Below are 12604 nucleotides of genomic sequence, written 5' to 3'. Positions count from 1 at the left end.
CTACATCCCATCCTCCTCTTTCCACACTTCTTTCATTCACTCACTCACTCATCCATCCTCCTTCTTCTTCTTCTTCTTCTCCTCCTCCTCCTCGTCCTCCTCGTCGTCCTCCTCAGTCTGGCACTCCTCCCACCTAACCCCCCACCGCCATGTCCGACTCTACTACCACCAAAAATGACTTCCTCCACAAGCCCGCCGTCCGCGCTGCACTCCCCTTCGTCAACGGCGGCATCTCCGGAATGGTTGCAACCACCGTCATCCAGCCCGTCGACATGATCAAGGTCCGCATTCAGCTCGCAGGTGAGGGTACCGCAGGTGGGCCCAAGCCCACCGCCATCGGCGTCACTCGCCAGCTCCTCGCTTCCGGCAAGTTCCTCGACCTCTACACTGGTCTCTCCGCCGGTCTCCTCCGCCAGGCCATCTACACCACCGCCCGTCTCGGCATCTTTGACACTTTTATGAAGACCCTCAACGCCCAGGCAACGGAAAAGGGCACCTCGGTCGGTTTCGCAGAGCGTGCAGGTGCCGGTCTTGCTGCTGGTGGTCTCGCCGCTTTTGTCGGAAACCCCTGTGACCTCGCCCTCATCCGCATGCAGTCTGATGGCCTCAAGCCCCCAGCCGAGCGTGCAAACTACAAGAGCGTCATTGACGCCCTCGTCCGCATCACCAAAAACGAGGGCGTCACCGCTCTCTGGTCCGGCTGCTTCCCCACCGTCGTCCGTGCCATGGCCCTCAACTTTGGTCAGCTCGCCTTCTTCTCTGAAGCCAAGGCTCAGCTCAAGGAGCGCACCGACTGGTCGGTCAAGACCCAGACCCTCGCCGCTTCTGCCGCCGCCGGATTCTTCGCTTCGTTCTTCTCTCTCCCCTTTGACTTTGTCAAGACGCGTCTCCAGAAGCAGACCAAGGGTCCCCAGGGCCAGCTGCAGTACACTGGCATGTTTGACTGCTTCCGCAAGGTCGCGGCCCAGGAGGGCATTACGCGCTTTTACCGTGGCTTTGGAACCTACTATGTGCGCATTGCGCCCCATGCGTGAGTCTCTTGGGCAACAAAGCAAACGCTAACCCCCATAGCATGGTCACCCTCCTCGTGGCCGACTACCTCGGGTTTATCACCAAGTAGACCCCCATGTAATTCACGTTGTAGCACTGATAGAATGGCGCGGCCAGGTGGCCGCCTGTGTAGTCTGGCAGCTGGGCTTGGCTCCGTCTGTAGACGAGATGATGGAGCCTATGTGCATGAGCACTACGATTAGTGCGGGGGGGTGTGGGGAGTGTGGGGGGATGAATGGAGAGCAGTGGGCATAATCCTGAGTGGCTGGATGGCCAAATGGGATGATCGGAGAGTTCGGAATGTGACGCAGCCGATAGGCCGTGCCGCTGCTGGCCGCTGCTGGCCGCTGCTCGTCGGAAACGGAGATGAATTGCCGACGAGTCGAGAGCCTGGCACATGGCACAAATGCTCGGCACTCGGTACTCGGCACTCGGGCATCTCTCTGCCTTCCGATGCATGTCACGTGAAACTCCTATGCTCAGGGGAGGAGGCCACAGCCGACGTCTTCCGCCATTGGAAAAGACCCCATCTCAAGTCGAGCGCGCCTTGGGTGATGTACACCGTTTGCTTCCGTAACATACGAATGGCTGATGGCAGTCAATTGGTCCCGAGACACCCACCCGACGCGTCTGGGCGCGCTGGGCGATCCTAAAATAGGTCCTGGGCACCCATTTGGCCCTGCTCGCGCTGCTCGATGCACGTATGCACGCACCATCCTCCTTTCTCCGTCGTCGACATCTCATCGTGTGCTCGCGCTCATGCATCGTTCTCTCTCTCTCTCTCTCTCTCTCTCTTCCATCTTGTTTGACTCACTCTCTCTCCTCTTCGCCCCCCTCCTCCTCCTCCTCCTCTTACTCCACCTCCGCAGAAGTCATGCTTCTCCCCACGATCATTACCCTCCTCACTCTCACCCTCACCTCCGCCGGGTTGGTCAAGCGCGCCCCCTCCGCTCCACACTATAGTCTCTATCTCAATGGTCTGTTCCTCCACCCTCCCACCCCCCTTCCCACTAATGCCAGACGCATACACATACGACACTTTCCCCTCCCCCGCCCAAATCAAGCCCTACAACCGCGTCCTCATGGCCTTCTGGCAGACGGACGGCGCGCAAGCCGTGAGCCTCCATCTAAAATAACTCACCCCAGACACCCGCATCCTGGGAGAGCTTTACGGACGCGCAGCGCCAGAGTATCCTCGAAGCGTACCGCGCCGCTGGGATCACCTTGATGGTGTCCGTGTTTGGCGATGCTGGTGCGCCACGGCGAAGAGGAGTAGCTGATGCAAGATAAGGTCATTTCGGCGAAGACTGATCCAGTGGCTACGGCGAAGAGTATCGCCGCTTGGGTTGGAAAGTATGCCGTCGCCGGCGTGGATATCGATCTGGAGGGTGAGTCTTCCCTGCAGCTACTTCGCATTCATCGAGTTGACTGACCCCAGATTTCACCCCGCTGCAGAATGACCACGCCTTCTCCCTAGACTGGCTAACTAAATTTCATACCGAACTCGCCTCCCAGCTCCCCGGCGCCCCCATCTCCTCCACTCCTACCGCCTGGATGTACGGCTCGGCCTTCGGCGGACAGGACAGCGTCTACTGCAAGTTGCACGCTGCCGTCGGCGACACGATCACCTGGTACCAGCTGCAGCTGTACAATGGTCAAGCGGGGGCGTGGAACACGTGCGAGGTGCGTCAATCCCCCTGCTAGCTAACGCAGAACACGCTTTGGAACTCGTCTGACCCCGCCTTCCTCTCCCTCGGCCAGATCGCTACCATGTGCGGCATTTCCCAGTCCCAGATTACCGTTGGCAGGCTCTGGGATCACGCCGACTTGGCGACGTCTAACTCGGCCGATCAGATTCCCACCCCAGCCGACAACGGCGCGTGTATTGCCCAGGCTGCCGCACACGGATATCCCGGCACGGGTATGATGGTGTGGTCGGGGCACAAGGATAATTGGGTGAGCAGCACGCCCACAGGTGGGGCTGACGACAGGCTGGCGCAATTGACTACCTCTCCGGCACGCTGGCGACCATCGAGGCCGCCCCCGCTGCCAATTCCTCCACCTCCGTGTCCACATCCAGCGCCGCCAGCGTTAGCATCGACTCGAGCGTCAGCGCCCCCTCCGGCACCCATTCCAACCACCAGTCCGGAACGGTCTCCGGCTCCGCCTCAGCATCCAGGGCCTCGGCATCAGGCTCAGCCCTCGCCGCAGGCGCCTCCCAGCGCCCCTCAGCTTCAAGGGCCACCAAGGTGGCCACACCCTTCGCCACGCTCTTGTTCGCGGCCGTCGCTCTTCTTGTCTGATTAGGCGCCACTGTTCATGCGTGCAATATTCTGACATTTCTTAGCATCCGCAAACCCCACCTCACCTCCTCTTGTCATGAATACTTTTACAACGCCTGAAACAACTATAGGAGTTCTGTATTGTGCCTCCCCGTGAGCTGCAGACTAGGGAACGCTCACCGGGACTCTTGCAGGGCGTATGCGGACGTTGATCGTGTGCGAGCTTTGCCTCCCTCCTCTTGTCCGCCTCCGGCTCATCGTTCCAATCCCCTCCTTTTCCTCCTCCCCCTCCACCAAATACGACACCAGCGTAAAGATGAGAGTATAAGTGGTGGGTGCAGACTTCCCTAGGAGCTTAGGACCGTGGGGACTATGGAGTGGCTGGAGACACACTTGCACCCCAGTACCACCTTCCCTCTCCTATTCCCCCCACAACGCAGAGCTGCAACTCCCCACACACCCTCACCTCATCTCTTGCTCCACCATAAACTTACAGTACTCTCTCACTCTCTCACTCTCTCACTCTCTCACTCTCTCACTCTCTCACTCCGATCATTTCTCCTCTCTTGGTGTTTCTTCTCCTAACCAACACCCCCTCCCTCTCCTCCACTGTCATTTCCGACACCCAGTAACACCTGTGCCATGCCGCCCTTCTTCTTCCGCCTCCCGATGCTCAATTCAACGTCCGAGTCCGAGCGGTCCGAAGAGCAAACCCCGGCCATGCCCCGCATAGCCGCCTTCCCTCGCATCCTCGAGTTCCCCTGCCGGAACTGGGACGGCGTTGAGTTCCCCATGCCGCTTGTGCTGTTGTGTACGCAACGCGAGAAGGCTTTATGGGCAGGTCGTGCAGCCAGCAAGCGCTTTGTGTGGGCCATCCATGACAACTACTTTGATGAGCTCGATGAGGTGGACTTTGCCCTCGCTGTGTTCGACAAGGCCCGAGAGATGTGAGCATGAGTCGAGCAAGCGCTAATAGCAGGATCAGATACCTCGCGCGCCCCGAGGACGAAACACAGACGGCAGCGGCGTGGATTCACTCCACGGAGGACGTGATTGCGCGCGCCTTTGAGATTGTGAGTTGTTCACCTTCCCTCTTCGCCTCCTCAGTGTCCCGCAGATAGGTCTCTGAGATTCCGGCTGATATGCAGGCTTACGATGCCGTTCACGCGCATGTCAACAATGACGATGTCAAAGCCAGGTTCATACATGCAAACGTGCGCCCCTTCGTCCGCGCCGCCATCAATACCCTGTTTGAGCCCGTAAACGACATCGCCAACGAGCTCCCCCGCGACGACTGCGAGTTCCACGACTCCTGGGTTGACCGGTACTTTCCCGACCCTGACAACCTTCCCCCCGTTCCCAGGACCCCGCGAGAGCTCGACTGTGACTGGCCTCAGTTTAGCGATGAGACGGTAGAGGACTTCCGAATCCGTCATGCCGCGCATCTTACTCAAACTGTCGTCCCGATCCCTATCCCTATCCGCCCCCAGACGCTCGAGGCTCGCGGCTTGACACGGGACAGCTGGTCATAGAGGCCGCACAGGTGCCTTCGCCTTCATACACAATGTAACCCGCTGCATGCTCGATCGTTCTCAGCAACTGTGACCTTCACGAGGGCAGGCTACCCGCTCGAGTCCTCTTCTAAGGCTTCTGCCACTGTCAATGGCGCTTCTCATAGCGCCACCTTTTCGTTGACTGATCGCCGGACGTTACACGGGGTGAGTACATGAGCATCGAACCTGTGCATGCGTTCCACACATTCAAGGCAACATGCGACGCTTTAAGCTATGTCAAGGAAATCTCCGTCTAGTCCACAAAGCAGTAGGCGGTGCGCCCATTCATACTGCATCGAAAAACAAAGAAAAACTCGGAAAAAAAAGAACAGACCAGACCTGCGATGATCGAGTCTCCACGGAGAAGAGTGGTCGAACAATGCTGTCTTGACAGCATAGGTCGCCACCATGCTTTTCCCCGCAACCTTTCCCCAATAATGAGGAGGGCGATCGGGAATTACACCATGCTATAGGTGCTTGAGCGGCTGCTGCTCCGTGCCATAGTCTAGCCCACTCGCCAGATCAGAGAGCACATAGATGCGGAGAAGGCGAGCGGGGCTGGAATTCTCATTGCTGCAGGCGCGGCCGGGTAGGGATCCGTAATCGAAATCTTGGATCGCCGAGAGACGGTCGACGCCGGCCGTCGAAGACACGGCCAAGCCAATGGATAGCCCGTCCCTACAGGGACACAGACAGCATCCCCCGAGAACGCGGACGCGGAAACCCTCTAGGCTGAGGCACTTTCATGTCCGGCGAGTTGCGAGTTTACCGGGGCGCCTCCACGCTCGAGGTGTGTCTGTAGCTGGACTTGAGCGAGGGTAGTCTGGCGCATGGCTCTGCGGAACAGACCATCCGACTCGCGGTGAGCGCGGCGTGTCAGTCGTTCGATGCGGAAGGCATACGCGGTGACGTTAGGGTGCACCCGGTGATATGGAGCGATGCGGAAGGCTACAACTCTTTGTACTGTACGAGAGGGATGTTGAGAGGCTTGCGCTCGAGAATCAGTGCTTCTGCGTTCGCCAGGTAGGTCCTGGTATCTCAATCCTGATCGCCTTGGGTCAAGGGTAGGAAGGGGATGGTCGAGATCGTGGGAGATATGTGATGCTCAAGACTCTAGTTGTTGGGAAGTGACGAGTTGTCCAAGTGAAGCGCAAGGAGGACAGTTATATAGGGCTGGCTGAGCGGGTCGTGCCGCCGCTGACCGGTGCCCCCTTGGCCGACAATGTAGCTTCTCGCCACCGCCTGAAAAGCGCAGCTTCTCGTCGCCTACTTCTGCGCTTCCGCCGTTTCACGGTTTCCTCCACGCTCGGCTTCGGGCTGCACGATCAATCATCGCAGGACAATCTCACTGCCTGCACAATGTTTTGTGGCGCAAGTTCTAGGCAAATCGTCGCCCGGGAGATGAATTAGGATTCAAACCACGCACCATGGCAGCGGAACTTGATGATCCAGCTGCAGGAACTCAGCAACCCCCCCCCAAAGAGGAGACTCAAAGGCCAGCTGCCGCTTCGGGACACGCCCTTCAAATGTCTCACACTGCCGGGTCCCAAACACAGACTTTAGGCGCGATTTAGTGCAATTCGTATTTGGTCGCGCAAACAATGCGAGCAGTGAATGGGCTGCGCCCCCTACATACGTCATGTTCTGACAGGCTCCAGGCCAGGTCGCACGAGTGATGCCGCCAGTTCACATGAGAATTCCGCACCCCGCATCTGCTTTCCCTAGGAGTACACAAAAAAATCCCCAAACTTTCGCCCAAGCCTTCCCAGGAGTACAACAACACCATTCATAGTGCACAGCACCTAAGTCGTAGTCCGCACGCCGTAGCAATTGCACTGGTCGGCGTGGCGGGTCATGCAGTGTCCAATGGTAACCCAGTCATCTGACAGCCTCCGCTGGGGCCCAAACTTCTCCTTCTCCATTTCGCCCGATCCCCGACGACCGATCGGCTGAGGGTATCCAGGAAGGTATCGCGCGATCCAGTTACGATCGAACGGAACAAGCTGCGGGCGGTCCATGGGTCCACCTCGACCGCCTCCATGCGCGCCTCCCACCCACTGCCAGTTGAGGGCCGCGCGAACAAACGAATACACGCGGCCGCGATCAAAGAACCCGCCCACGCGGGGATCGCGCGAGAACACCTCGCGCAGGCGCCACTCGGCCGCTTTGTAGCTGAACTCAATGGCGATGTTTGTGTGGAGCGTCCATCCGTGCGCGCCTTGGTGGGACTGCGCTTTCCGGTTGCTTTGCACGCTGCTGTCAGGACGGCACGGGAGGAAACACACAATTCGCAGACGTGGTCAAACACCGCCACCCCAAAATCGGCGATGGTGAGGTCATTGAGATCCCCAGACTCGAGAGCCATCGCCCAGCGACGGCTGGCCTCGCGGCCGGCCCACTCGGTCTCCTCTTTGGGGGTCCAGAACGGCGCGTTCAGATCCGCGAAGGTAACGCTGCTCCAGTCAGTCCGAGGGAAGGGGCGGACAGCCATGCCCGTGAGCTTGCTCGGGGTGACGTATGAGTGCTCGGAACGAGTAGAGAGCGTCGAAAGCGATGCCGAGAGATCATCCGAGGACCTGCGCGAGGCGGAAGGGTGGGAAGAGTTGGGGGTCACGCTCGGGGTGAGCGGGGGAGGGGAGGGCGACGACCAGCTCGTGCGTGTCTCGCTCTCAATATGCTTGTCGTTTTTGGCGTCGTTTTCGTCCGCTGAGAGCTCCTCCTCATCGACCATGGGCTGGCGCTCGTTTGAGCCGCACATGTCGTAGTGTTACACGCTTCGAACCCCTGGTATATGACAACATTAGGAAGAGAAGAAGAACAACATCGTTTGACGATCCCTTATATGACAGGTGCGGAACATGGAGGCTGGGGTGCGGCCACATGGCGTGCGTGGCGCGTGACCAGGTGGTTTCGTGTCTCACTTGGAATTTCCACTCACGTCACCGTGTTATCGCAGGCACAGCTCCGAGGCTAATAAATGTCCACTCATCATTCCACAATTTTGGTTGTCGCGTCAGTCATCAATTCAAACCCGCATCGTACTAGATCCCACCAGCCAATGCGTGACGTACATGACCCTACAACTCACTGCGTGTCCATATCTCTAGACCATACGGCCTCCTCGGTCCCCGTCCGCTCCGTCCCAGTTCCCACAGTCATTCCCTGCAAACTCTACTTCCTCCTCAAGTCGCGGTAGATTCCGCGACAAACACTGGCGAGGCCTGCGCGTGCCTCGTAGAGTGGGTAGAGGCCCACAGCAATCATGCCCGCGAACAGCCACACCAGCACGATGCACACCCACGCGGTGAAGCCAGCTTCTGAGTAGATGTACGACGCGAAGAACTGCGGCAAGGGCACCACGATAATGAGGATGAATGTGAGGCTGATGGCCCAGTACGCAGCCATGCGGAATGCCTTGCGCAGCGACGCGTCGTCGCTGTGGTCCTGCGCCTCTGTGTCGCCAATGTCCCTAGCCTCTGCGTCCACGACCACACTCTCGACGCTGTCCTTCTTCTCGCCCGGCGAGGGGAGGGGCACGTCTGTCACCGAGCTGTGCTCCGACACTGAGGTTGCGTTCAGAGCCTGAGCTTTGCGGCCTGCGTCGGCGTTAATGGCGCGCGTCACCTCCCAGTCGAAACTGGCGGGCCAGATAAGTGAGCCGATGACGGTGACGATAGCACCAACTCCGATAGAGAGCAGGTTGCCCGTAAGCATCGGGTAATCGGTGTAGGTGGTCTCGACGTTGATTGTGCCGTAGAGATGCGCCGTAAGTCCTAGCCAGCCGGCTACTCCCGCAGCGAAGCCGAGCACCGCGCCCAGTACCGCTGCGGTACCGTTCGCACGGCGCCAGCTCACGCAGCTAGCCACGGGAACCACGGCGGAGCCGATGATGCACCCCATTAGCTGGTAAAGATAACCCATGCTGATGCCGATGTAGTGGAATCCGGTGGCAATGGCGCCCATGAAGATTGCGTATCCAACGATTGCGCAGTGCGAAGCAATAAGGATCTGACGCTCTGTCGGGCGCTTGTTGATGTATGTCCCGTAGACATCGTACGTGAGAAGACTGGACACGGCAATCTCCTCGGCGCTCGCGGCGGAAGTGACAGCAAGGAAGAGAAGAATAAGCATGGCAGTAGCACCGCTCTTGCCCATGAGCGCGCCTACGGCCTTGACAGCCGGCAGGCCGGCGCCGACCTCGGCAGAGGTGAGGGTGATGAGCTGCTCAGGGCCCCAGGCGAGAACCACGGCGGCGAGACCGAGCGAGGTGGCAATGGTGCAAGGAATGGCGAACCAGGCAAGACCTCCCCAAAGGAACGCCTTGACACTCGTCTCGGGGCGCGATGCGATGGCGCGCTGCCAGTAAGCCTGATCGTTGAAAACAGTTGCAAAGTTGCCGATGACGTTCATGGCGCCAAATATGATGCCGCTCTTGCTTCGCAGAGTGAGGTAGCTGCCCTGCGCGTTGTCGGCGATGGGATGGTTCTGCGCAGCGATGTGAAGCAGCTCCCACATACGCCGCGGTGACCCAATGAGGTCGCTCTTGGCATACACGACCAGCGCGAAGGCAGCCAGGATGCAGTACAACACAAGGGTGTGGGTGAAGTCGGCGATGAGTGTGGCACGCATGCCTCCGATGAGGACGTAGATGGCGACGCCAGCGGGGATGAGGAAACACGCGGCGACCGTGCTCATGCCTGTAAGGTCGGTAACGGTGGCACTGCCTCCGAGGATGAGCATGGTCGAGACAATGATATTGGTCGCAAGCCCAAAGAAGAGGAAGACAATGTGCACTGCTTTGCCCCAGCGAGCATGGATGATCTCAAGGTACGTGTGACAGTACGGCGCATTGAGCTTGAGCTTGGCCGCGAGCATCGCGAAGAGAAGAACCTGTACCGTTGCGCCCGCCGCGTACCACCATGGGCCCGAGATTCCGAACTTGTACGCCGTGGCCGAGGATTGAAGGAGGGTAGCCGCCCACGTCCATGCCGACACGATGCCAGCTGCGATGAGTCCAGGCGGAATGCTGCGCGAGGCGGAGTTGAACTCTTCTGCCGACGTTGGCTTCCACCGTGTGTAGCGAGTCTGGATCTTGGTGATGAGCACGATGAAGGCGCTGAAGAACAGGCCCATGCCGATCTACGTTAGCCTCGTCCTCGCATAAAGCTTACGACGACGCCATAGCCCGCGCCCTGCGGTAGGATTGCGGTCGTCATGTTGAATGAATCTGTGAGTGTGTGTTTGGAAGAGGAAGATGAGGCCGCAACGAATGTCTCTCACTCTTATGTATGCCTCACAACCTTCCTTTTCAGACTCGTTATCTCTGTCAATGCTCCTAGCTGCAATGAAGCGCGGTCCTCTTATTCGTCTCTCTTGGCTCCACACTCCACGGAGGACCGAGGCTAGAGAAGATCCAGACCGCTGCGAGCTCGTTTCTCCGCTGTGAACGACAATTGTCCGCAAACGCCCGAGCTCGCGCGCAAGATAGCACACTTGTCAGAAAGAAATAAGCTTCGGCGCTATCTGTATGATCTTGCGAGTGCTGTAAGTGGTGCGCGTCATGAATTAGCACATGCCGACGAGTCACCGACGAGCCACTGATCAGGTGGGCTTTGTGGCACGGCATACCTCCCCCGCGCCCGCGCCTTCCCGGCTGATGCATATCAGGAGCGGAGGGCGGCTCTCGGGTGCCCGGCCCCGCGATCAGGCGGTGGGGAGTAACCTGGCGAGGCTGACGTTGCCGCCGGCGAGGTCCGCGAGGCGCACGAGGGTGAAGCTGGGTGGATGCACTTGCTTATCGGCAGCTGCAGCTCAGGGCTTATCGCCGCCACATCTGAGTATCGGTCGCATCTCATTGGCTTTAGGGCGGTCGGAGGGGGCCGGTTCCGCTGCTGCTGTTGCACTTGCTCGGTCACAAGTACGGTCTGGGCGTGTCAGACGGAGGTGAACGAGACAGAGAGAGCGATACAATGAGGCGAAATGAATGTAGGCCGGAGAAACAGAGGGCCGAGTGGAGGATGCCCTCTTGCACGTGCACACACTGTCGGACCGATCACCGAACCCCGATCGCCTGATGTTTGAGAGTTCAAGCGATCCACCGACCTCTGCTTGCTTGGCTGTACCCCTCTCTCCTTGCTGAGCTGTGCCGTGATAATAAGACTAAGACTGATGCATGTATTTTCTATGGTCGCATGCAAACTACAGCTTGCTCGCCGTCGCATCCCACTGGCCTGCCGCCAGGGTCGTGAAGAAGCGCCATGCCGCGTCCGCACACTCTGCTGGCCTCTCCTGGGGCAGGAGATGTCCGCCCGCCATGATGCGCTCGTTGCGGCTGCGGGGTGCGCGCCAGGGAATCTCGGGAACGACTTTGGGCCCGCCGAGCCACATCGGGTCGCCGCCAAGCACGAAGCCGACAGGACAGCGGAGTTCGGGCAGGGCGTCCCATCCGCGCTGTGGGCCCTCGGGGTCCGAGAAAATGGCCGCCTCGGCCCACTTGGGCGTCGCGAGCGTCACCTCCTCGCCGTTGCCTGTCGGCACGAGAGAGGTCTGGAGGTACAGATCGAAGACGTCCTGGTCCCACGTCTTGAACATGGGGTTGGTGCGGCTCTCGGCGGCCGACTTGACCGAGGGCCACTCGGACCGGCGCTTCAGCGCGCCCTGCACGATTGGGTTGCCCATCTTGACCTGGACGTTGCCGAGAGCCGGCTGGCACTGCTGTTAGCGAGAACTGCGAGTGAGCTCACCATGGGCTCCAGTAGGAGGAGTGCGGAGAAGCATCCTGGCGCAGCACGCGCAGCCTGCACCATGGCGTTGCCGCCGATGGAGTGGCCGACGCCGATGACCGGAGGCGCAGTGACACCATCGCTCCACTTCATCTGGTACGAGCCGCCAGCAGTGGGAAGAACGTGCTTCACAAAGTTGAGGCAGTCGCGCGCGCAATCAGCCCACGCGTACATGCTCGCCAGCTTGCCAGCGTTCAGGTCCACGCTGGCGCCGTGGTGCACGTCGTCGAGGAACCAGACGTCGTTAATGATCGGCACCATCACTGCGGGGTCAAGCGGGGCGCCTGTTCCGAACAAGGCCCCGGGCTCTGACTTCTGGAGCAGCTTCGCGATCATGGGGTGATACAGCTCCTTCTGGAGACCGTTGGCATGTGCGACAACGAGCGTGATGCCGTCGTTGTCGGGCACGTCTCGGTGCCACCGCTCGACGGCGAGCCACTGCGGTGGCTGGGATGAGGCCTCGGCCTCTTCGATGGACCAGTACGTCGCGTCCTTGCGCCGCCCGCAGCTCACGTCCTTCTCACGGACGATGCGCGCCGCGCGCTCCTCCTTGCTCTCCTTGGCGGGCACGGGGCCGAAGGGGTCTGCCTGCCGAGAAAAGCTACCCACGCTCTCCTTCAGCGTCTTGGGCCACGCAGCCGGCGCAGCATGCAGCGTGCGCGTGTATCCCTTCGGAGGAGGTGCGAGGGATGGGCGCGCGGGCGGAGCGGGCGCGGTGGAGGGAGGTGGGCGACGGAGGGCGAGCAGCTCGCGCGGAGGCTGGACCGTAGGCGAGGGCGCGACGCTCGGCTGGTTGTATGGAGGATAGGTCACGATGGGCGCCATTGTGGATGCGATGAGCGCTGGGGACGCGCGAGAACGAGGATTATAGATGATCAAGAGCGAGACCGAGACGGTGGGCGGGGCGGGCATGACCATGACACCGGGCAGATAAGTA

The 12604-nt window shown here is 59.8% G+C and overlaps 6 protein-coding genes across 6 annotated transcripts; 3 read left to right on the top strand and 3 right to left on the bottom strand.

The window, feature by feature from the left end:
* Positions 1-149: 149 nt before the first annotated feature.
* Positions 150-1120, top strand: COLE_04412 (uncharacterized protein; the record flags this gene model as incomplete). Its single annotated transcript, XM_018426897.2, has 2 exons — positions 150-1030; positions 1072-1120. The coding sequence occupies 2 exons, from the start codon at positions 150-152 to the stop codon at positions 1118-1120; spliced, it is 930 nt and encodes a 309-aa protein (XP_018276723.1).
* A 943-nt stretch (positions 1121-2063) lies between these two features.
* On the top strand, positions 2064-3353 carry COLE_04411 (uncharacterized protein; the record flags this gene model as incomplete). Its single annotated transcript, XM_018425532.2, has 6 exons — positions 2064-2165; positions 2197-2302; positions 2337-2438; positions 2489-2733; positions 2764-3006; positions 3042-3353. The coding sequence occupies 6 exons, from the start codon at positions 2064-2066 to the stop codon at positions 3351-3353; spliced, it is 1110 nt and encodes a 369-aa protein (XP_018276724.2).
* Positions 3354-4285: 932 nt separating this feature from the next.
* COLE_04410 (uncharacterized protein) lies at positions 4286-4864 on the top strand (the record flags this gene model as incomplete). Its single annotated transcript, XM_018424012.2, has 2 exons — positions 4286-4405; positions 4481-4864. 2 exons carry the CDS (start codon positions 4286-4288, stop codon positions 4862-4864), a joined length of 504 nt encoding a protein of 167 aa, XP_018276725.1.
* Positions 4865-6737: 1873 nt separating this feature from the next.
* COLE_04409 (uncharacterized protein) lies at positions 6738-7643 on the bottom strand (the record flags this gene model as incomplete). The annotated part of the gene is made up of 1 exon (XM_018419654.2): positions 6738-7643. One exon carries the CDS (start codon positions 7641-7643, stop codon positions 6738-6740), a length of 906 nt encoding a protein of 301 aa, XP_018276726.1.
* Positions 7644-8056: 413 nt separating this feature from the next.
* On the bottom strand, positions 8057-10101 carry COLE_04408 (uncharacterized protein; the record flags this gene model as incomplete). Its single annotated transcript, XM_018419655.2, has 2 exons — positions 8057-10024; positions 10057-10101. 2 exons carry the CDS (start codon positions 10099-10101, stop codon positions 8057-8059), a joined length of 2013 nt encoding a protein of 670 aa, XP_018276727.1.
* A 982-nt stretch (positions 10102-11083) lies between these two features.
* On the bottom strand, positions 11084-12492 carry COLE_04407 (uncharacterized protein; the record flags this gene model as incomplete). Its single annotated transcript, XM_065626345.1, has 3 exons — positions 11084-11575; positions 11629-11953; positions 12014-12492. The coding sequence occupies 3 exons, from the start codon at positions 12490-12492 to the stop codon at positions 11084-11086; spliced, it is 1296 nt and encodes a 431-aa protein (XP_065482426.1).
* Between the last annotated feature and the right edge of the window lie 112 nt (positions 12493-12604).

This window comes from Cutaneotrichosporon oleaginosum (genome assembly GCF_008065305.1).
Source record: "Cutaneotrichosporon oleaginosum strain ATCC 20508 chromosome Unknown ATCC20508_contig03, whole genome shotgun sequence".
Lineage (NCBI taxonomy): Eukaryota > Fungi > Basidiomycota > Tremellomycetes > Trichosporonales > Trichosporonaceae > Cutaneotrichosporon > Cutaneotrichosporon oleaginosum.
The sequence above is the reverse complement of the archived record's forward strand: the minus strand, read 5'-3'. Positions and strand labels throughout refer to the sequence as shown.